This window comes from Dendrobates tinctorius, unplaced genomic scaffold, assembly GCF_039654945.1.
Source record: "Dendrobates tinctorius isolate UK_male_01 unplaced genomic scaffold, ASM3965494v1 ptg000135l, whole genome shotgun sequence".
NCBI classification, from domain to species: Eukaryota; Metazoa; Chordata; class Amphibia; order Anura; family Dendrobatidae; genus Dendrobates; species Dendrobates tinctorius.
Window position 1 is genome coordinate 3,019,491 of NW_027361803.1, and position 23,037 is coordinate 3,042,527.

At 49.2% G+C, this 23,037-nt stretch overlaps 1 protein-coding gene across 2 annotated transcripts in view; it reads left to right on the top strand.

The window, feature by feature from the left end:
* LOC141048366 (methyl-CpG-binding domain protein 2-like) overlaps positions 1-23,037 on the top strand; it is a 46,915-nt gene that overhangs the window by 16,742 nt on the left and 7,136 nt on the right. For both annotated transcript variants that reach the window (XM_073543871.1, XM_073543870.1), the window contains exons 2-5: positions 5,402-5,561; positions 11,060-11,197; positions 13,052-13,142; positions 14,234-14,411. In XM_073543871.1, the coding sequence (XP_073399972.1) occupies positions 5,402-5,561; positions 11,060-11,197; positions 13,052-13,142; positions 14,234-14,411 (567 nt within the window). The remainder of the gene's footprint in view (positions 1-5,401; positions 5,562-11,059; positions 11,198-13,051; positions 13,143-14,233; positions 14,412-23,037) is intronic.

The following is a 23,037-nucleotide window of genomic DNA, read 5'->3' on the forward strand; positions in this document are numbered from 1 at the left end:
CCGTGCCTTGGCTCTGCTCGAGAAGGGGGATTCGGTGATTGCTGTAGTTAGAGATCTGGGAGTGTCAAGAGAAGCAATTTATCAACTGAAGCGGTCGGCGGCATCATTGCCTCCTGGGATGGTACCGCAGAGGAAGTCAGGCTCTGGCGCACCTAAGAAGACTTCACCAAGGACTGATAGGCTTCTGAGGCGTGAAGTGATGTCACATCCTTCTATAACTGCTGTTGAACTAAAAAACAAGTACCCTATGCTCCTCCAGAACATCGCAACTAGGACAATTCGTCACCGCCTGCAGAAGGACCTGGGTCTACCAAGCTGCCGTGCCGCAAAGAAGCCCCTGCTCACAGCAGCAATGAAGAAGAAAAGGCTGGCCTTGTGTAAGAAATATCAAGATTGGACATCTGAAGAGTGGAAGAAAGTGATGTTTAGTGATGAGAGCACTTTCAGGCTGGTCAGGGGAGGCTCAGAGGTTGTGCGTCGTCCGAGTACAGTGTCACGGTATGACCCAAAATAGACAGTTAAGACCCTGACAGTGTGATGGTGAGGGCTGCATTCAGTGGAAGCATGGGCAGGGTTGTACTTCCTTCCCAAGAATGTAACTGTGAAAGCAAGCAATTATATTACTGCTTTGGAAGAACACAAGCTTACTTTTTGGGTCATACATCAGTGTGATTAATTTATGCATGATGGAGCCCCTGTCCACAAAGCCAAGGCCGTGAGAAAGTTTCTCAGTGACCATAACATTAAGATTTTAGAGTGGCCAGGTAATTCCCCTGACCTTAACCCCATAGAAAATGCCTGGAATTTAATGAAAAACAAGGTTCAAGAGACACGACCCAGCAACATCAACAATCTAAAGGAGGTGCTGAAGACACTGTGGGTAAACATGGACTCCGCATTCTTAGCCAGCCTTGCTGAATCCATGCCTAAACGACTGCAGATGGTGATAAAATGTAAGGGTGACATGACAAAATAGTAATTGTAATAAAATATCCACAATAAAACACTTGAATCCACTTGAATATTAAGATTTTGTGGTTTCATTGAACTTGTAAAGATTTTTTTTTGCCGGCACTGTAGCTGCTAGGAAACCACTGCTAAGGACAGGCAACAAGCAGAAGAGACTTGTTTGTGCTAAAGAACACAAGGAATGGACATTAGACCAGTGGAAATCTGTGCTTTGGTCTGATGAGTCCACATTTGAGATCTTTGGTTCCAACCACCGTGTCTTTGTGCGAATCAGAAAAGGTGAACGGATGGACTCTACATGCCCGGTTCCCACCGTGAAGCATGGAGGAGGAGGTGTGATGGTGTGGGGGTGCTTTGCTGGTGACACTGTTGGGGATTTATTCAAAATTGAAGGCATACTGAACCAGCATGGCTACCACAGCATCTTGCAGCGGCATGCTATTCCATCCAGTTTGCGTTTAGTTGCGCCATCATTTATTTTTCAACAGGACAATGACCTCAAACACACCTCCAGGCTGTGTAAGGGCTATCTGACCAAGAAGGAGAGTGATGGGGTGCTACGCCAGATGACCTGGCCTCCACAGTCACCAGACCTGAACCCAATCGAGATGGTTTGGGGTGAGCTGGACCGCAGAGTGAAGGCAAAAGGGCCAACAAGTGCGAAGCATCTCTGGGAACTCCTTCAAGACTGTTGGAAGACCATTTCCAGTGACTACCTCTTGAAGCTCATCAAGAGAATGCCAAGAGTGTGCAAAGCAGTAATCAAAGCAAAAGGTGGCTACTTTGAAGAACCTAGAATATAAGACCTATTTTCAGTTGTTTCACACTTTTTTGTTAATTATATAATTCCACATGTGTTAATTCATAGTTTTGATGCCTTCAGAGTGAATCTACAATTTTGATAGGCATGAAAATAAAGAAAACTCTTTGAATGAGAAGGTGTGTCCAAACTTTGGTCTGTACCGTGTGTATGTAATCGATATTATATAGTGTATTACATATTTACAATTTATTACAGTTTTTTTGTGTTCTAAAGTTGTATTCCAATAGAACATAATATCTATTTATCTAAATATCTTGATTATTGCATCATAGAAATGATTAAATGTCTGATGTTCACATTGTACTACAATACATTTTTCACTTAAATATAAGCAATATATGTGGGAGTCGGAGTTGTGGAGTCGGAGTCGCAGGTTTGACTTACCGACTCCACAGCCCTGGTTGATAGGAATATACCATCTGTGGGTGGGAGGTCTTGCGTTTGGGACCCCTACGATCCTCAGATTGACAAGGACTCTGCTGCAGTTCCCTGCATGGCAGAGTGGTTGTGGGGCGCCGTTGGGCAGAAAAAAAAAAAGGGGCATTCGCAAAGAAGTCTTCTCAAAATTGCTAGTTATTCCCTATCCCCACTGTCCTATTGATAGGAGGTAACTTGCAATTTTGAGAACGTAAAATGCTTAAAAACTTTATATAGCTGCTTCTTTGGCCACAGCAATTGCTCCTGACTCCCCAGTAAACATGCACCCTAAATTTGTGCGTGCATGTGTTCATAATGTAGAAAGGAATGTGCCAGTGCAAATCATCTGTGGCACCAACGTGCCCCATCGACCATGTGCCCCATCCTTCTTTTTCCCACACTATAGAATCACCCCACCAATACAATAGAAAATCGTACCCCACCCTCCCAAATAGGCATAGGAGTTTGACAAACTTTAAACCAGGGGTCTCAAACTCGGCAGAGTAAATGGGCCGCACATAAAAAAAATTTAGCTGCTTTCCTTTCAAACTTAATACAGTTACAATTGATAGTGGTATCTAAGGGGTTAAACGGCCGCGATCGGTGCTAATACCGATCGTGGCCGTTTAAATAGGTTGTCAGCTGTGATGTACAGCCTAAGCCCCCGTTACACATAACGATGTCCCAGCGATCCCACGAATGATCCGACATGATGAGATCGCTGGGACATCGTTAGGCTGATCGCTGGTGAGCTGTCACATAGACAGCCCCAGCGATCAGGACACTAGTTTCTAATGTAAACATCGGGTATCCAGGAGACGTGCGACTCCTGGATACCCGATGTTTACATTAGAAACCAGCGATCGAAAAACGGGCCAGGCAGCTGCTGCACGATCAGTGGTAACTGGCAGGGGTGCCGGGCGCTGATTCCCGTCACACAGCACAAAGTCAGTGATCTCGCTAGCGAGATCGCTGTGTGTGACGGGGCCTTACTATCATCTGCTGAGGTTATCCGCACTGCATGTGAGCCGGCGCTATCATCTCGCTGTACACGCACAGCCACAGTCACCTGCAAAATCCAGCAATGGGAGGAAAGTCACACCTCCGCTCTCTGTGCGCTGGCGTGATGTCATTACACAGCGCCAGAGGGATGTCATCACGCAGGCCCACAGTCACTGCAGAGCGGCGCACTCCTCCTCTCTTCTAGCGTGAGCAGTGGCGTAACTACAAAGTTATGGGCCCTGGTGCCATGCCAAAATACACGCACATCTCCGCTCCGCACACCTCGTACACGCGCGGCTCTGCTCCGTACACGCGCGGCTCTGCTCCGTACACGCGCGGCTCTGCTCCGTACACGCGCGGCTCTGCTCCGTACACGCGCGGCTCTGCTCCGCACACGCGCGGCTCTGCTCCGTACACGCGCGGCTCTGCTCCGTATACGCGCGGCTCTGCTCCGTATACGCGCGGCTCTGCTCCGTATACGCGCGGCTCTGCTCCGTATACGCGCGGCTCTGCTCCGTACACCTCGTACACACGCGGCTCTGCTCCGTACACCTCGTACACACGCGGCTCTGCTCCGTACACCTCGTACACACGCGGCTCTGCTCCGTACACACGCGGCTCTGCTAAATCCACCCTATAAACCTGTCCTGACCCCACACATAAACTTACCGGCATCCAGCGCCATGACAACCAGCACAGACATTAGCGTCCTGCATACACTGAAGGGATCATGTGACCTGACTCCTCCCCTCCTGTGACCTCATCACAGGTCCTGTGCACACAGCCATCTCACACTCCTAATGCGTGCCACTGCCTTCCCCCTTCTACCTACCTCAGGGAGTGTGACGTGGTGCACCGCGGGCCGCATATGACTGCTTTAGGGGCCGCATGCGGCCCGCGTGTTTGAGACCTCTGCTTTAAACTAATGAGTATGAGCACCTTAAAGGGATACTTTAATCTCAACGCTCAGACATTCCCCCAGGACGTGTCATAAATGTCTTCTAGATGTTGGTTCCGCCTCTGAGACCTGCACTTATGCAGAAAATGGTGGTCCCCTACCTCAAGGAGGCAGTTAGTGGAGAGGTGGCTCTCGTCATTGGCTTCTGTTAATGTTCCAAAATTATCTGCGTCCCCTTTACTGGTTTCATCCGGTACGTTGTCCCCATTGTGCAGGAAAGACTGTGAAGGGGAGAGAGTGCTATGGCCCCTTCATTTTTTAGGATCTGTAGTGGGAGCAAAATGGGGACTAGGAGAAAGGGGCGCGTGTTCACCAGCATTATGGATTTGTGGGCAGCCCTGGTTGGTTCTGGGTGAGGTTTCGGACTTTCGGGGTTCGCCACTGGGCTGTAATCCACCATAAACGTATGGCTACATGCAAACACAGGTTTTATGTGGATCAACCTGGCGCTGAGGCTCTGATGGTCTCTGTATCGCACACAGACATTTTGGGAATGTTTTTGGGAATCTGCTGACCCATTTGTTAGGACTGGCAGATACTTCCAGGACCGTCAGTGCTTGAGCGACCATCTCATGAGTGCAAACAATGTTGCGTCGAGAGTAGAAGACGACTAGCGACATGCATAACCAGCGAGCTGCACGCTCGGCCACTGTCGGCGGAGGGCATCGAAAAACGTCTGCTCCTGGTCAATGGGCAAGTGACTAGACCACAAGAATGAGAATCACAAATATATATATATATATATATATATATATATATATATATATATATATATATATATATATATATATATCATTAATGGTGGATGTTATACCTTTTTAGACAGGTGATAACTTTCATTGTAATCCTGTCTGTGATAACGAGACTGCTGAAAACTCATCTCTACAGAACTATTCGAGTGAGGGTGAAAACTGCATCATTTCAAGACTTAGTAAATGCTAGATGAAGAGTTACCCAATAGGTCATTGGTGACGTCACATTCCCTGTAGGGTTTTAGAGTGGTGCTCGCACACGCTCATGAATATCACATCTGTCTTGTTTATGCATCGAGTAGTCGGATCAAAGCTGTGCCTGTCCCGTCCTCCCTGTATGCGACCCCCTACCTTGCTTTAGCAGGAGCGAAGAGCGTGATGCCCAGTCCAATGATGAAGACGGCAGAGTAGTAGGATCAGGCCTCCTCCCCTGTCTGGATAGACCCACACTTATGTTTTTTTTTTTTTTCTTCTTTCTAGTCCAAGCGGGAAGAAGTTCAGAAGCAAGCCCCAGCTGGCGCGGTACCTGGGCAATTCTGTCGACCTCAGCAGCTTTGACTTCAGGACGGGAAAGACTATGCCCAGCAAATTGCAGAAGAACAAACAAAGGCTGCGAAACGAAGCTCTCAACCAAGCGAAGGTTCGCGAGATTTTCATTACCTAAGTGAGATGTCCACAAATGATCCCACACTCTAAATGGCATCACCTTGTGATGGCGGCAGGGGGATCGGTCTTATACTAATTTGCTTTTAACGATTATTTACTTAGGAAATTGATGCATAATGGATTGTTGGCAGATGTTTTTATTTTTTATTTTTACCCATTTAATTTCATTTTTAATTTGTTTTTTGTGCCCCCCTATAAGGTCATAAATGACCTTTTGTTGGCATTTCAACATATAAAAAAAAGAACCTGAATTCCCCTGTAACCTGGGGCTAGTAAATTAGCCCCAGTTACAGGGGAAATTCAGCCTCTTGAGCTGACAAACTCATCTAGGACCCAGCTGCTGCTGCTCTTTCGCTACAGCCAGCGATCACATGACCACCGTGACCGGAGGAGGGAGCGTCTTAACACTTCCTATTACAGTATACACAGAGCTTGTTCAGTGCTTTTTCTATGTGGAGTCTGGCTGTGTCTGACAGTCGACTTTCAGTTGCAGGAATGTATGCAGCTGCTCTACTATACAGTGACGTTTTTAGAACGCGGACCACCCTGGACATTTATAGTTTGTTTTGGACGATCCGGAAGTTTTTAAAGGTGTTGTTCGCTACTAGGACAACCCGCTTCTTGAACCGAGTGTTCGGCCCTCATAAAATAATAAACCAATACTCACCTCCCATGCCGGCGCGGTTCCAGCGATGTCGGCACTTGCGGTCCCGGGGCTCTCACGTGGTGTTGTGACACGTGATGCCATAAAATAAAACCGTTGTCTTGGGGGAAAAAAAAAATAATTTTTTTTTTTTTTTTTTTTTTTTTTTGAATTTATATATTTTTCTTACAAAGTTCTGAATTATTTTAGCCACTAAAATAATGAAAGTTTGGTATCACCGCAAGCGTCCTGACCTGGACTATAGTGATATTAGTTCATTTTTTTACTGCCAAATGAACGGCATAACAAAAAGCAAAAAAAAAATGGCAGGATTGCATTTTTTTTTTTTTTTTTATCAGATTGCTTTTTTTTTTCTACTCATTTTGCAGTATCTTTTAGGGTAAAATGAATGGTGCCATTGAGTACAGCAACTCTTCCCGCAAAAAACAAGCTCTCATATGGCCACGTGGACGGAAAAATACAAAGGTTATGTGAGAAGGGGCGGAGAAAAAACAAGAGTGCAAAATAAGTCACCCAGTTATGTGTCGTGCTCTGCTGCGCCGTCCTTCAGTACATACTGTATACACATGACGTGCTCCATGTGAGGCCGCTGTGGTAGACCATACATTCCCCGCTGTATGCGTGCCACCATGTTATGCCTCGTTCTGTACCATTGAGGAGCGCAGCTGAGCAGAGGCCGCAGACACGCCGTCCTGGGCTGTGCACACACGGCTCGTCCCAGTATAATGAACACCACACACCTACAGCTCTGACTGTACAGTCCTGTGTGACTGAAGACGTTTCTACATCGCCCCCCCCCCCACGAGATGATTGAAGACATGACCGTAGTGACTATGACCACTGACAAACTGATTATTGAAGACATTTATTCACCCTGTATTACTGAGATGTATTCTTCATAGTATTCAATGTGTTACAGGAATCAGGGCAGAAGTTTACATTGAATTACATCCTGTATTATACTCCAGAGCTGCACTCACTATTCTGCTGGTGCAGTCACTGTGTACATACACTACATTACTGATCCTGAGTTACATCCTGTATTATACCCCAGAGCTGCACTCACTATTCTGCTGGTGCAGTCACTGTGTACATACATTACATTACTGATCCTGTACTGATCCTGAGTTACATCCTGTATTATACCCCAGAGCTGCACTCACTGTTCTGCTGGTGCAGTCACTGTGTACATACACTACATTACTGATTCTGAGTTACATCCTATATTATACTCCAGAGCTGCACTCACAGTTCTGCTTGTGCAGTCACTGTGTACATACATTACATTACTGATCCTGAGTTACATCCTGTATTATACCCCAGAGCTGCACTCACTATTCTTCTGGTGCAGTCACTGTGTACATACACTACATTACTGATCCTGAGTTACATCCTGTATTATACCCCAGAGCTGCACTCACTATTCTTCTGGTGCAGTCACTGTGTACATACACTACATTACTGATCCTGAGTTACATCATGTATTATACCCCAGAGCTGCACTCACTATTCTTCTGGTGCAGTCACTGTGTACATACATTACATTACTGATCCTGAGTTACATCCTGTATTATACCCCAGAGCTGCACTCACTATTCTTCTGGTGCAGTCACTGTGTACATACATTACATTACTGATCCTGAGTTACATCCTGTATTATACCCCAGAGCTGCACTCACTATTCTTCTGGTGCAGTCACTGTGTACATACATTACATTACTGATCCTGAGTTACATCATGTATTATACTCCAGAGCTGCACTCACTATTCTTCTGGTGCAGTCACTGTGTACATACACTACATTACTGATCCTGAGTTACTTCCTGTATTATACTCCACAGCTGCACTCACTATTCTGCTGGTGCAGTCACTGTGTACATACATTACATTACTGATCCTGAGTTACATCATGTATTATACTCCAGAGCTGCACTCACTATTCTGCTGGTGCAGTCACTTTGTACATACATTACATTACTGATCCTGAGTTACATCATGTATTATACTCCAGAGCTGCACTCACTATTCTGCTGGTGCAGTCACTGTGTACATACATTACATTACTGATCCTGAGTTACATCATGTATTATACTCCAGAGCTGCACTCACTATTCTGCTGGTGCAGTCACTTTGTACATACATTACATTACTGACCCTGAGTTACATCCTGTTTTATACTCGAGCTGCACTCACTATTCTGCTGGTGCAGTCACTGTGTACATACATTACTGATCCTGAGTTACATCCTGTATTATACTCCAGAGCTGCACTCACTATTCTGCTGGTGCAGTCACTGTGTACATACATTACATTACTGACCCTGAGTTACATCCTGTATTATACTCCAGAGCTGCACTCACTATTCTGCTGGTGCAGTCACTGTGTACATACATTACATTTCTGACCCTGAGTTACATCCTGTTTTATACTCCAGAGCTGCACTCACTATTCTCCTGGTGCAGTCACTGTGTACATACATTACTGATCCTGAGTTACATCCTGTATTATACCCCAGAGCTGCACTCACTATTCTGCTGGTGCAGTCACTGTGTACATACATTACTGATCCTGAGTTACCTCCTGTATTATACTCCAGAGCTGCACTCACTATTCTGCTGGTGGGGTCAGACGTGCCCGCTCGCTCCCGTTTGCTGCTTCCTTCCCTTTGCGCTGCAGTAGATCCTCTTAGGATAGCGGGGCCGGGCGCTGTAGCAGTGATGACCCTGTATGTGCACCTGTTTCTTACCAGAGCGGCACTTTTCTTTGTGGTTTTTAGGGCGCCGGTTTTGCTTCTACTTTTCGTTGAGTAACATCTGTTTTGGGGGAAGGTGAAATAAAACAAACAAACCCAAGTTTTTTGTGATTTGATATTATTGGCCCTTTTTTGGCATCATACCTCTGGGCGAGGAGCGCTGGAGCCGTCTGGGGGCCGTCTGTCGGGGTCTTCTGCTGTCGGTCGTGCTGTGATATGTGATCGGCATTGGGTGAAGTCCTGGAGAAGTTTTAACTGTGTAATTTATAAATGATCCTTTAGACCGACAACAGTCTGCCGGCGGCCGTGTGGTCCCATAATCTGCAGCAGTGGCTTCTCGCATTGCTGGGTTCCCGCTCCTGTGATGTTGCAGTTCGGCTGCCAGACAGGAGAACACGTGTAACTTGCTAGACCCCCGATCAGCTCTGCCACGGACTGTCCCTTATATACTGGGAATACCATGGAGGTCCCAGTAGAGCCGTGTTCCCACATGTGGAACTGCTGCAGTTTTTCCCTCTTTTCCCCACACCATCTGCCACCATTTATTTTTATTCCCTTACATTGCTTGTTTTACCGCTCAGAACACAGTAGTTTAGCTGTTTAATGAACACTAGAGTGTAAGTTCTTCACCAGCTAGCTGGTCTGCAAAACTGTAACAAATCCAACAGAGCTCTTTGCCTGTTACTGCTTCCTGCTCTTCCTCAGTGTTGGAGATAGCAGCTGGGAAGGGAAGGTAGCTGCACACTGCAAATCAGAGAGAAGGAGAGAAAGCATCTAAGTTATTAGGGAGGGTTGATCACAAAGTCTGTATATGGGGAGGAAAGCACCCAAGTTATCAGGGGTGGGTATAAGTTACCTCCTTATCTGGTCTCCCTCTTTGTGCAGTCGGCGTCACATTTACTCTGCTGATGAAGGGAGTTATGATGCCAACATCACTGGTTGACACGAGCACGGTCAAGTGTGTTCCTGTGTGTGAGACTTGTACTGCCTTACCAAAGAGTGTTTGTTTCTGTAGACCAGCTAGTTAGCAGGTGCAGTTTGCTCCCTAATGTATTCTATGTAGAAACACCACACCCTGTTGAACCTCCCAGTAGGCTGATGACAGGTGCCAGTATGTTTACCTGTTACTTGGTCTGGCTTGCTTGATATTTGTTGACTTCACCCTCTGCTTGCCTGACAATTCTGACTTAGTCCTCCTGGTTCTCACCTCGGCAATCTTCCTGACTTTGTTCCCTATTTCTTTATTGTCCCTCTTTAACATTGACCCAGTAAGCCAACATACTGGACTCAACATAGGGGGCCCCTGTTGTAAGTCCAGGTTGTTGTATGGAGGTTAGAGAGGGAAGACCCAGGGTACCTCTGACACCTACTAAGCGACGTGACTTGGGGGGGGGGGGGGGGGTTAGTTGCTGGAAGCCCCAGTAAAATCTTCCAGGATGGTGGTAGATCTGTCTCAGCCCTGTAGAAAGGAGCAAAAAAACTTGATGCTGATGAGCTGTAGAAGGGGAAATTACTCCAGGAAGGAAGCTGTGCTGATACACGAGAGCTAGTGAAGAGAACCCTGGTCACACAGACATCACGTCCAGCATGTATTACTGGCAGGGGCACTCCCAGTCGAATAAGATCTGGAATCATGAGCAAGTTGTAAACTGTATATATGCGAATGTCTGATACTGAATGAAAATTGCAGAATAGAAAATAATTTACTTGGCAAGGAACAGTGGAAAAAGTCTTTATAGAAGTTTTCCAGTTTCTTATAAAAAGTTCTACAAGCCATAAATGTTGTTTAGTTTTCAAAATCTCTGCTTGAGTTAAAACCTCAAGTGTTCATTTCAGGAGATATAGTGTAAATCTGCTGTGATTGTAATTGATTGTGTGTGACGCAATTGTATGATACTTTACAATCCATTGTACAATCTTTATTCCCTAAACCCGGGCATAACCCCTTAATGATGAGGCAGCTTTACTTTATAGAAAGGGTACAACACTTGTAATTCTTTAATATTTTACATCTTTTAACAACTGAAATATATATATATTTTTCTTTTGATAACAGTCCAAACCAGACTTGAACACGACATTGCCCATCCGTCAGACCGCATCCATCTTCAAACAGCCAGTGACTAAAATAACCAACCATCCCAACAATAAAGTCCGATCGGACCCCCAGCGGGTGATTGAGCAGCCTCGCCAGGTAAGCCGGGGACAAGGGGTAATGAGCGGGCCATCTATTGTGATCTATTAGGATCATGAGATCTAACTTTACTACTGCTAAGATGTGTTGATGTGAGTCCAGGCTTTGCTGCCTTACTGCTTTTTAGGTCCCAAATTCTCTAAATAAAAAATTATATGTATTTTAAGAATTATAGGGCAGCACGGTGGCTCAGTGGTTAGCGCTGCAGCCTTGCAGCGCTGGAGTCCTGGGTTCGAATCCCACCAAGAACAACATCTGCAAGGAGTTTGTATGTTCTCCCCGTGTTTGCGTGGGTTTCCTCCGGGCACTCCGGTTTCCTCCCACACTCCAAAGACATACTGATAGGGAATATAAATTGTGAGCCCCATCGGGGACAGTGATGAAAATGTGTGCAAACTGTAAAGCGCTGCGGAATATGTTAGCGTTATATAAAAATAAAGATTATTTATTATTATCCAAAGGCGCTGCAGCTCTGCTGCTCCCAGTTGGAGTCTGTAACTCCGAGTACACCTCTGCATGCAACTAATCAAAAATAATAACTCTATGGTTTTAAAAGGGTCCTTTGCGATTGTTTCCAAAAACTGGCCTTAGCAGAGGGATGGTCTTAAAATATAGAAGGCAGTGTTGCTTACCCGTCCCTAATACCAGGTATAATGACTCCTAGGTCATAGTAGTATGTCCTAGAGAGAGTGGGAGCGGGCTCAGAAGCTGCAGTGATATACAGCTGGCTCATCCATCAGACAGCAGCGATCGGAACGAGCTCCTATCACTGCCATTTAAGCACTTACATGGATTTAAAGGGATCCGAAACGTCGCATGGGCTGATTTTGGGGCCAATTTGATGGGAAAATGAAAGTTTTGATTCTCTCTTAAAAAAAAAAAAAAAAAAAAAAAAAAGGAAGTGCACAAATAAAAGTTGCACCATTAAGGGGTTGAAATCTTTTGCTGAAAAATTTTAGATATTAACGGAATCAGCCAATGATCTTTTCAGGCTATGAGATCCTCGGGTGGAGGGGAAACGAGGGTTGGACACGCTTGGATTTTAGCTGGTAGAGGTTGGAGTCAGCAGAGTCTTCACTGAGTGCATGTTAATGGGGGGGGGGGGGGAATAGGGCTGCCTGAGGACCCCCGCCACTCGCACACTAATGAACTTGGTCATCTGCTTTCTGGGAAACCCATTAGATGTTGCTACGTTTGCTGAACTACCTGTCAGTAAAGTGTTAATGAACCCCAAGGCAGGAAGCCACAGAGCTTTATACTGACACCCGCTAACTTCCTGTGTGTTGGAGAAGCCGAGGCGCAAGTAGCAAATTGTCGTATATGAGCGAGCAAGGGTGACGTGGAGGATTTCATAGCTGCTGCTTATAGCAGTGCCCGATCCATCGTATGGCCCCAGGCATCGCCACCACCATTAGGGGGACCCATACTCCACACTACATGTTTAGGAATCCTGCACCCACGTGGCCAAACTTTGAACGCTGCAATGAAGATGAATGAAGGAAATAAAATAACAGACCTCCAAAGGCAAAGTATTTCCAGTTTCTCCACTTTCTGTTTAGAAATAAACTATGAAATGTTTGAGGCGTCTTTTCTGAGGGACAAACCCCCTTGGACAAATGTGGTAACGCCTAGTTGTCAGTTTTTCTCCATTTACAGCACTTGCAAAGTTATAAAAAAAGACAATGTAGCGAGAGGTCGAGAGCTGTGTGATGCCATGAGTTCATTCATTCCCAGCATCACTGGGCAGGCAGGGGGATGGGACTGGAGATGGGTACAGGTCCCAGAAGTGAGACCCACTACCGACCACGAAATATTTCTGGTCGATCTTGTCGCTATATGTTATTTTTTTTTCAGCTCTTCTGGGAGAAGAGGTTAGAAGGACTTAGTGCATCAGATGTAACGGAGCAAGTCATAAACTCCATGGAGCTTCCTAAAGGTTTACAAGGTAAGTCTTCAGTGTGTCGTACCGCAAGGGCTGGATGCAGCCAAGATTTCCTCTTTTGTTTTTTGTTTGTTTTTGTTTTGTTTTTTGTAAATTGTGCAGTTTCCGGCTTTGGCTCAGAAAACTCCGTCCCAAACTGCTCGTGTGATTTCCGCCTTCGCTTACTTTCAGAGGGAAGCCTGAACAGGGCGATTGTAGTAACAAGGAGGTCAATGTTTCAGAACATTGTCTATTGATATTACAGTGGGATGTGGTGTGGATGTGGGAGAGGGGCTATCTTTAGGTTGGTAAGTTTCTGACCACTGAGACCCCAATCCGGTCCCAGGACTGCAGAGCCCACTTTTCCTCTTCCTTCTGGTGTGGTCGGATGTTATTATGTAATCTTACCTCTCTAAAAAAAATCCCTCCCAAACGCCGTCCACTCTGTGTCTCCCTTCTGCATAACTCACTGCCTGTTGTAGAGTGCAATCCAGAGACCCCAAGACAGATTATATGATATGGGGGTGGGGGGCTTATGCCTTCCTACAGGATGTGCCGTATTTATTGAGAAGCAGGGATGGGTCTCTCTACAAGAAGCGGGGCAGGCGTCTGTCTCTATGGAGAAGCGTGCATGAGGCTCTCTTTTTCTACAGGGAGCCGGGGTGGACCTCTGTCTCTGGGCAGCTGGTGTCGGCCTCTGTCTTTCTATGGGAAGCAGGGTTGGGCCCCTCTTCCCCCTTCTCTTTGGGAAGTGAGACAGGCTTCTGTTATTCTCTACAGGAAGCAGGGGGTAGACCTCTGTCTCTCTCTTCAGGAAACTGGGTGGGAATATGTTGCTCTCCAGGAAGTGGGGGCAGGCCGCCGTCTCTCTATGGGAAGCGGGGGCGGGCTGCCGTCTCTCTATGGGAAGCGGGGGCGGGCCTCTTTCTCTTTCTCTTTTTCTCTTTCTTTTTCTTTCTCTCTTTCTTTGTTTCTTTCTTTCTCTTTCTTTGTTTCTTTCTCTCTCTCTCTCTTTTTCTTTCTTTCTTTTTTTCTTTCTTTCTTTTTTTCTTTCTTTCTTTCTCCCTCGGCATGAACTGGTTTTAAAATCCTTTTTCCTTCTCTTCACGCTGTAGGTGTCGGGCCAGGAAACAATGAGGACACCCTTCTTGCCGCCATTGCCAGCGCCCTGCACACCAGCTCGGCACCGATCACAGGACAGCTTTCTGCAGCCGTAGAGAAAAATCCGTCCGTCTGGCTAAACACATTGCAGCCGCTGTGTAAAGCTTTCATAGTCACAGATGAGGATATCCGGTAATGGCTGGCGCCAGAAGAAGGTGCCGACATGTCTCAGTGTAATGTCCATCTGGATACGGGGGAAAGAGCCCCCCAAGGGGCTGAGTCCTGAGCTCCCAGGGTCCAGGGGGCTCAAGGCGGACTCTACGCCTGTTGCTGTGTGTCTGTAGGTCGATGCACCCTGGCTGTTACTCATATTAAAAGTGGAAGTGAAGAACAGATGAGTAAAAAAAAATGTATTTATATTTTTTTCTTGGTATCTGTACATTTGTGGGTTTTTTCCCAACTTGTCGCCAGTTGGAGTTTGTTTTTCCAGTAAAAAAAAAAAAATTCAACTCATCCCACAAAAATCCAACCCCTCACAGCTATGTGCTGGGAAAATAGGAAGGAGTGCAAGGAAAACGCAAAGTACAAAAACTAAAATTGGCCATGGCAGTAAGTGGTTGATGGGAATCTGTCACCCCAGTTTTGGACTATGAGCTGCCGGCACCGCCATCAGGGGCTTATCTACAACATTCTGAGTTATATTATACTCACCCAGGGGCGGTCCGGGTCCGGTTTTGGTCCGCTTCAAGCTGGGAGGCGCCGGATCGGACCGCGACACCCATCGGACCAAGACCGGACCGCCCCCCAGTGAGTATAATATAACTCATTTTTCTTTCAGGTTACATCGGGGGCTTATCTACAGCATTACAGAATGCTGTAGCTAGGCCCCTGATGGCGGTGACAGATTCCCTTAAAAGAGAACAAAATCCCCATCATTTACTACATCCCAGTACATTCTTCATTGTAGTGTGAAATATTTCGTATGGGACATGTTTTCTGCAGATTGACCACTAGGTGGCAGACAAGAGTAATTTTCTGTCCTCTGACACCGTTTCAGACGGATCACTTCAGTTACTGCTCCTCTACATGGTAGGACTGTCTGCCGCATGACTGAACGTGCAAAGGAAGCTCGTTCCCACTCATACATTCAGCTAAGCCGCTCTATGCCCCATTCCCCTGCCTGTTTGGTGTCCAGGCTGCTCTATGCCTCAGTTCCCTGGCTGTCTGGGGTCCGGGCTGCTCTATGCCCCTGTTCCCTGGCTGTCTGGGGTCCGGGCTGCTCTATGCCCCTGTTCCCTGGCAGTCTGGGGTCCGGGCTGCTCTATGCCCCTGTTCCCTGGCAGTCTGGGGTCCGGGCTGCTCTATGCCCCTGTTCCCTGGCAGTCTGGGGTCCGGGCTGCTCTATGCCCCTGTTCCCTGGCTGTCTGGGGTCCGGGCTGCTCTATGCCCCTGTTCCCTGGCTGTCTGGGGTCCGGGCTGCTCTATGCCCCTGTTCCCTGGCTGTCTGGGGTCCGGGCTGCTCTATGCCCCTGTTCCCTGGCTGTCTGGGGTCCGGGCTGCTCTATGCCCCTGTTCCCTGGCTGTCTGGGGTCCGGGCTGCTCTATGCCCCTGTTCCCTGGCTGTCTGGGGTCCGGGCTGCTCTACGCCCCTGTTCCCTGGCTGTCTGGGGTCCGGGCTGCTCTACGCCCCTGTTCCCTGGCTGTCTGGGGTCCGGGCTGCTCTACGCCCCTGTTCCCTGGCTGTCTGGGGTCCGGGCTGCTCTATGCCCCTGTTCCCTGGCTGTCTGGGGTCCGGGCTGCTCTATGCCCCTGTTCCCTGGCTGTCTGGGGTCCGGGCTGCTCTATGCCCCTGTTCCCTGGCTGTCTGGGGTCCGGGCTGCTCTATGCCCCTGTTCCCTGGCTGTCTGGGGTCCGGGCTGCTCTATGCCCGTCTGGGGTCCAGGCCTCCCTGATTCTCTGGGGTCTGAGCCGCTCTATGCCCATGTTCATGGCTGTGTGGGGTGCTCTTTGTCCCTGTCCCTCCCCTTGTCTGGGGTCCATGCTGCTCTGTGCCCCTGCACCTGGCCTGTCTGGGGTCCAGGCCACTCTATGCCCCTGTTCCCCGGTTGTCTGAGGTGCTCTTTGCCCCTGTCTCCCGGTTGTCTGGGGTCGGGCCACTATGCCCCTGTTCCTGACTGTCTGGGGTCTGGGCCACTATGCTCCTGCACCTGGCTGGCTGGGGTCTGTGCTGCTCTGTGCCCCTGCACCTGGCTGTCTGGGGTCCAGGCCACTTTATGCCCCTGTTCCCCGGTTGTCTGAGGTGCTCTTTGCCCCTGTCTCCCGGTTGTCTGGGGTCCGGGCCACTCTATGCTCCTGGCTGTCTGGGGTCTGGGCCACTATGCCCCCTGCACCTGGCTGTCTGGGGTCTGGGCCACTATGCCCCCTGCACCTGGCTGTCTGGGGTCTGGGCCACTATGCCCCCTGCACCTGGCTGTCTGGGGTCTGGGCCACTATGCCCCCTGCACCTGGCTGTCTGGGGTCTGGGCCACTATGCCCCCTGCACCTGGCTGTCTGGGGTCTGGGCCACTATGCCCCCTGCACCTGGCTGTCTGGGGTTCCGGGCCGCTCTATGCCCCCTGCACCTGGCTGTCTGGGGTTCCGGGCCGCTCTATGCCCCCTGCACCTGGCTGTCTGGGGTTCCGGGCCGCTCTATGCCCCCTGCACCTGATTGTCTGGGGTTCCGGGCCGCTCTATGCCCCCTGCACCTGATTGTCTGGGGTTCCGGGCCGCTCTATGCCCCTGCACCTGATTGTCTGGGCCACTATGCCCCCTGCACCTGATTGTCTGGGGTTCCGGGCCGCTCTATGCCCCTGCACCTGATTGTCTGGGGTTCCGGGCCGCTCTATGCCCCTGCACCTGATTGTCTGGGGTTCCGGGCCGCTCTATGCCCCTGCACCTGATTGTCTGGGGTTCCGGGCCGCTCTATGCCCCTGCACCTGATTGTCTGGGGTTCCGGGCCGCTCTATGCCCCCTGCACCTGATTGTCTGGGGTTCCGGGCCGCTCTATGCCCCTGCACCTGATTGTCTGGGGTTCCGGGCCGCTCTATGCCCCCTGCACCTGGCTGTCTGGGGTTCCGGGCCGCTCTATGCCCCCTGCACCTGATTGTCTGGGCCACTATGCCCCCTGCACCTGATTGTCTGGGGTTCCGGGCCGCTCTATGCCCCCTGCACCTGGCTGTCTGGGGTTCCGGGCCGCTCTATGCCCCCTGCACCTGATTGTCTGGGCCACTATGCCCCCTGCACCTGATTGTCTGGGGTTCCGGGCCGCTCTATGCCCCCTGCACCTGGCTGTCTGGGGTTCCGGGCCGCTCTATGCCCCCTGCACCTGATTGTCTGGGCCACTATGCCCCCTGCACCTGATTGTCTGGGGTTCCGGGCCGCTCTATGCCCCCTGCACCTGATTGTCTGGGCCACTATGCCCCTTGCACCTGATTGTCTGGGGTTCCGGGCCGCTCTATGCCCCTGCACCTGATTGTCTGGGCCACTATGCCCCCTGCACCTGATTGTCTGGGGTTCCGGGCCGCTCTATGCCCCTGCACCTGATTGTCTGGGGTTCCGGGCCGCTCTATGCCCCTGCACCTGATTGTCTGGGGTTCCGGGCCGCTCTATGCCCCTGCACCTGGTTGTCTGGGGTTCCGGGCCGCTCTATGCCCCTGCACCTGGTTGTCTGGGGTCCCGGCCGCTCTATGCCCCTGCACCTGGTTGTCTGGGGTCCCGGCCGCTCTATGCCTTTGCTCCTGACTGTCTGGGGTCCCGGCCGCTCTATGCCTTTGCTCCTGACTGTCTGGGGTCCCGGCCGCTCTATGCCTTTGCTCCTGACTGTCTGGGGTCTGGGCCGCTCTATGCCCCTGCTCCTGACTGTCTGGGGTCCCGGCCGCTCTATGCCCCTGCTCCTGACTGTCTGGGGTCCCGGCCGCTCTATGCCCCTGCACCTGGGGTCTGGGCTGCCCTGCTGCATTAATATCCTGCAGTGATATTTTTTGGGGCACTGATTGGCGCTAAATCTATATAAAATAACCTGCTATATTAAAACCCCATTTTTCCTGTGCCACTAACGATACAATGTTCCCAATATCTGGGTGTAACTTTCCATTATCCCTCAAAATGGTAAAGAGACCGTTCATCCTCCGTGATAGTCCGAGAGCCGCTGGCTCAGCAGTAGCTGCCTGCGCAGTATCGCATCCCTGGAAGCAGATGATACATCTTCTCTACCGGGCGCTTTGTGTAGAGGATCTCGGGGGCATTATCCAGTTGTTCGTCAGTTCTTCTTGTGTAAGAAAGTTGTCAGATTTATGTCCTGCGAATGCAGAGAGTGCGGCTGCTTTACACGATCAGCGCTGCATTCAGAGGTTCATGTCGATAAGCTGAGCGGGCAATAAAAAGGCTGTAGAAATGCTTTTGGGTCGAGGGAGAAAATCTCCCCGGTGTCCTCTAAATAAGAGCTATTACTGCATGAAAATAAATCTAGATTTCCCATGTCTGGCCGGAGGATCCGTGCAACGAGGAGCGATGGATCTATGAAGAACAAACTTCTGCTACATGTTATTGGGCATATTGATACGTACTGTGCTCCCCTAATCTGCGATAGTCTGTAGATCTGCAGTGTATTCTACCTGGTCGGACATCAGCCATGGAGACCCTGCCACCAGTGTCCTCATCTAAGCAATGGGACACGTGTACATTGCCTTCAGCCAGACCGTGGCCTGAGCTACTGTCCATCCCAGCGTACAGCAACGTTTCCCCACACTCGAACCTCCCTCCCCCAGTATCCTGGCCGATCACTCGATCCTCCCTTACCCCCTCGCTGTATCTTCACTGATTGCTTGATCCTCCCTCACCTCCCCATACCTTGAGCGATCACTGTTTCCGCACTCCCTCTTTACTCAGCCCCCTTGGCCGGTGGTTTCCTTTCCTTCTCCTTCCCTTTCCTTCTCCTTCCCCTTCCCTTTCCTTCTCCTTCCCCTTCCCTTTCCTTCTCCTTCCCCTTCCCTTTCCTTCTCCTTCCCCTTCCCTTTCCTTCTTCTCCTTCCCCTTCCCCTTCCCTTTCCTTCTTTTCCTTCTCCTTCCCCTTTCCTTCTCCTTCTCCTTCCCCTTCCCTTTCCTTCTCCTTCCCCTTCCCTTTCCTTCTCCTTCCCCTTCCCTTTCCTTCCCCTTCCCTTTCCTTCTCCTTCCCCTTCCCTTTCCTTCTCCTTTCCCCTTCCCCTTCCCTTTCCTTCTCCTTTCCCCTTCCCCTTCCCTTTCCTTCTCCTTTCCCCTTCCCCTTCCCTTTCCTTCTCCTTTCCCCTTCCCCTTCCCTTTCCTTCTCCTTTCCCCTTCCCTTTCCTTCTCCTTTCCCCTTCCCTTTCCTTCTCCTTTCCCCTTCCCTTTCCTTCTCCTTTCCCCTTCCCTTTCCTTCTCCTTTCCCCTTCCCTTTCCTTCTCCTTTCCCCTTCCCTTTCCTTCTCCTTTCCCCTTCCCTTTCCTTCTCCTTTCCCCTTCCCTTTCCTTCTCCTTTCCCCTTCCCTTTCCTTCTCCTTTCCCCTTCCCTTCCCTTCCTCCCTCTGCCGGTGGCTCCCTCTTTCTAGTATGTTCTGATATATTATTCTATATCCTTAGTGTTGGAGGAGGACACTTAATGAACAACTTGGAGGCTGCAGGGGATGCTAGCTGTTGTAAGAAGATTGCTGCAATGTTCTAAGTTCCCCACATCAGATCCAACAGTCGTCTCCATTCTGCAAATCACAAACCCCATACACTTACTATGAGAAAAAAATAACATTGCCGAATACAATGGCTGAAAACACAGGAAAAAAATCCTGTGCCTTCCAACCAACATGGCTGCAGATGTTGTATAGTTGCTCCTCGGGCTCGCGGTACACCACCCCGCGCGGCTCTCCACGCAGCATCGCTCGCCGCCTGACTGTGCAGCGGAGCAGTTTGTGTGGAGCCTTCGCTCATTAGTATTTAATGCAGGCAGCCGCCTAATCAATAAATTAATGGAGCTCGTCCAGCGCTGCAAATCTCGCTTCAAGGTGGCGTTTTGTGCCTGCTCGGTTCTGCCAAGTCCTCCGGAGTCGTCCCTGGAGTTACAGCTCCGGAGTTCAGACTCTGTGAGTGACTGATGGAGGATCTTAGAAGTCTGTGCGCTCTCTGCATGTCGCACCCGAGGTGCCGCACAGATCCTCACTTATGTACTAATCGTTCCCCTGCGCGGTGTCCTGCATGATAAGTGATAGCCAGGCGGCTGCGGTTTACTGATGGGGGAGCATGGGAGCCGAGGTCCATGTGTCAGCGACTGCTGGCTAAGACCTCATATGGCTCTTCCTTCTGATACAGAGTCTGTAAATCACGTGCTTTTCTAGTTAGACGCATGGCTTGTGTAATATATCATGTACACAGTGACTGCACCAACAGAATAGTGAGTGCAGCTCTAGGGTATAATACAGGATGTAACTCAGGATCAGTAATGTAATGTATGTACACAGTGACTGCACCAACAGAATAGTGAGTGCAGCTCTGGAATATGATACAGGATGTAACTCAGGATCAGTAATGTAATGGATGTACACAGTGACTGCACCAGCAGAATGTTGAGTGCAGCTCTGGGGTATAATACAGGATGTAACTCAGGATCAGTAATGTAGTGTATGTACACAGTGACTGCACCAACAGAATAGTGAGTGCAGCTCTGGAATATGATACAGGATGTAACTCAGGATCAGTAATGTAATGGATGTACACAGTGACTGCACCAGCAGAATAGTGAGTGCAGCTCTGGAGTATAATACAAGAATAACCACGTGATTTCCCCTGTATTTTTGCTAACCAGCCAAACAAGACTCAAGGCTGGTTATCAGGAATAGAGGGGTCCCCATGCTGCTTTTTTAAAATTATTTAAATTTAAAAAAACTGCGTGGGGTCCCTCCCATTTTTGACAACCAACCTTGCTAAATCAGACAGCTGGGGGCTGTTATTCTCAGGGTGGTAAAAGGCCATTGATATAGGCCGCCCAGCCTAACAAGAGCAGCCCGCAGCTGCCCAGAAAAGCCACATCTATTTGATGCGCCAATCCTGGTGCTTTGCCCGGCTCTTCCCACTTGCCCTGTAGCGGTGGCAAGTGAGGTAATATTTGTCGGGTTGATGTCACCTTTGTATTGTCCGGTGACATTAAGCCCACGGCTTACTAATGGAGAGGAGTGTATAAGACACCCCTCCATTACTAATCCTATAGTTGTATGGTAAATAAAGACACACAGCCAGAATAAAGTCCTTTTATTAGCGATAAGACTAAACACAGTTTTTCATTTTTATTTAAACGCCTAATCCCAGCGAAGTCCTCAATCTCCTGTAATAAAAGTAAAATAAAACAACAATATACCATACCTGTCCGTTGTTCTGTCCCACGCCGTAATCCGTCTCTCGGGGATAAATAGTTTTCAACCTGGATGGTGCCAAGCTGCAACTGTCCAGGCTGAGAACCACTGGTGACTGAACTTCTGTGAGTGCAGCCTCAGAGACCAGTGGTGAGGTCATTGAGGTTACGTCCGGTCACTGAGGCTCCGTTCCCAGCAAGGCTGAACTTCGGTGATCTCGGTGACATCCCCGCTAGCACTGTGAGAGTTTCCTGCAGCTTCCAAGCATGGAGGAGCAGCAGCTACCACCAATACCATCTTCCCTACTGCAAGCATGGCTGGAGCCCCCCCAGCGCCATCAGAAGCAAAGAGGGCACAGTAGCAGTCTTACAGGCAGCCGGACCAGCCCGAGAAGCAATGCAGGTCACGAGCCCACTGCCATGGAGAGGCGTTCTTCAGAACCGGCTCAGCCTTCCGGTACCGTAGATTGATCAGCAGGATGGTGAGTGATCTATGTGAATGTATATTATACTAAAACAGCCCCTCCCTTTTCTCTGTGTCCTTGATGGGGAAGACCCCTGAAGCGCACTTCCAAACAAAGTAATAGGCTATGCGCTCTGTGCAAGGGAGATCTACCTAGCTCTTACCATAAGAGGCTTTGCCCAGAGTGCATACAGCAGACAATCTCAGAGGAGACTCCTGGGTTTGCTATGGATCTTAAATCCATCATCAGATTGGAGGTCCAGGAGTCCTTACAGGACCTGATGGGGGGGGGGATAGGCCAGAACCACTTTATTCAGAGTCTGAGGGATCAGTACAGCTTGGGGAAAGCTCAGACCTGGAGTCATCCTCCTCTTCCTCTGATAAGGATACAGGGGGTAGGCCCTGCTTCCCAGCAGAGGATACTGACCAGCTGGTTAGAGACATAAGGTCCACTATGGGCATCTCAGATCCCCTAAGTCAACAAAGTCAGTTCATGACGACATGTTTGGGGGCTTAGGTCAGATGAAGAGACGTTCCTTTCTGGTTAATGTGCATTAAAATGCTCATCAATAAGGAATGGAAGAAGCCATAGAGGAAAGGGTCACTACTGTCTTCTTCGAAAAGGAGATACCCTTTTGAAGAGGAGGCAGGCATATGGGAAAGGACCCCAACGATTGATGTTGCGGTGGCTAAATCTGTTAAGAAATCCACTTTCTCCTTTGAAGATCTTGGGACTTTAAAAGATCATTTAGACAGGCCGAGACCTTCCTAAAACAAGCAGAGGAATCTTCAGCAAGTTCATTAAAACCAGCAATAGCAGCCACCTGCACGGCGAGATTGTTGATGGTGTGGCTACAGCAGCTAAACGACTGTCTAAAAGACAATATCCTAAGGGAAGAGATTCTGACGGATCTTCTGTTGCAGGGGGCAGCTTCCTTTCTGGCCGATGGCTCAGCGGACTCGCTT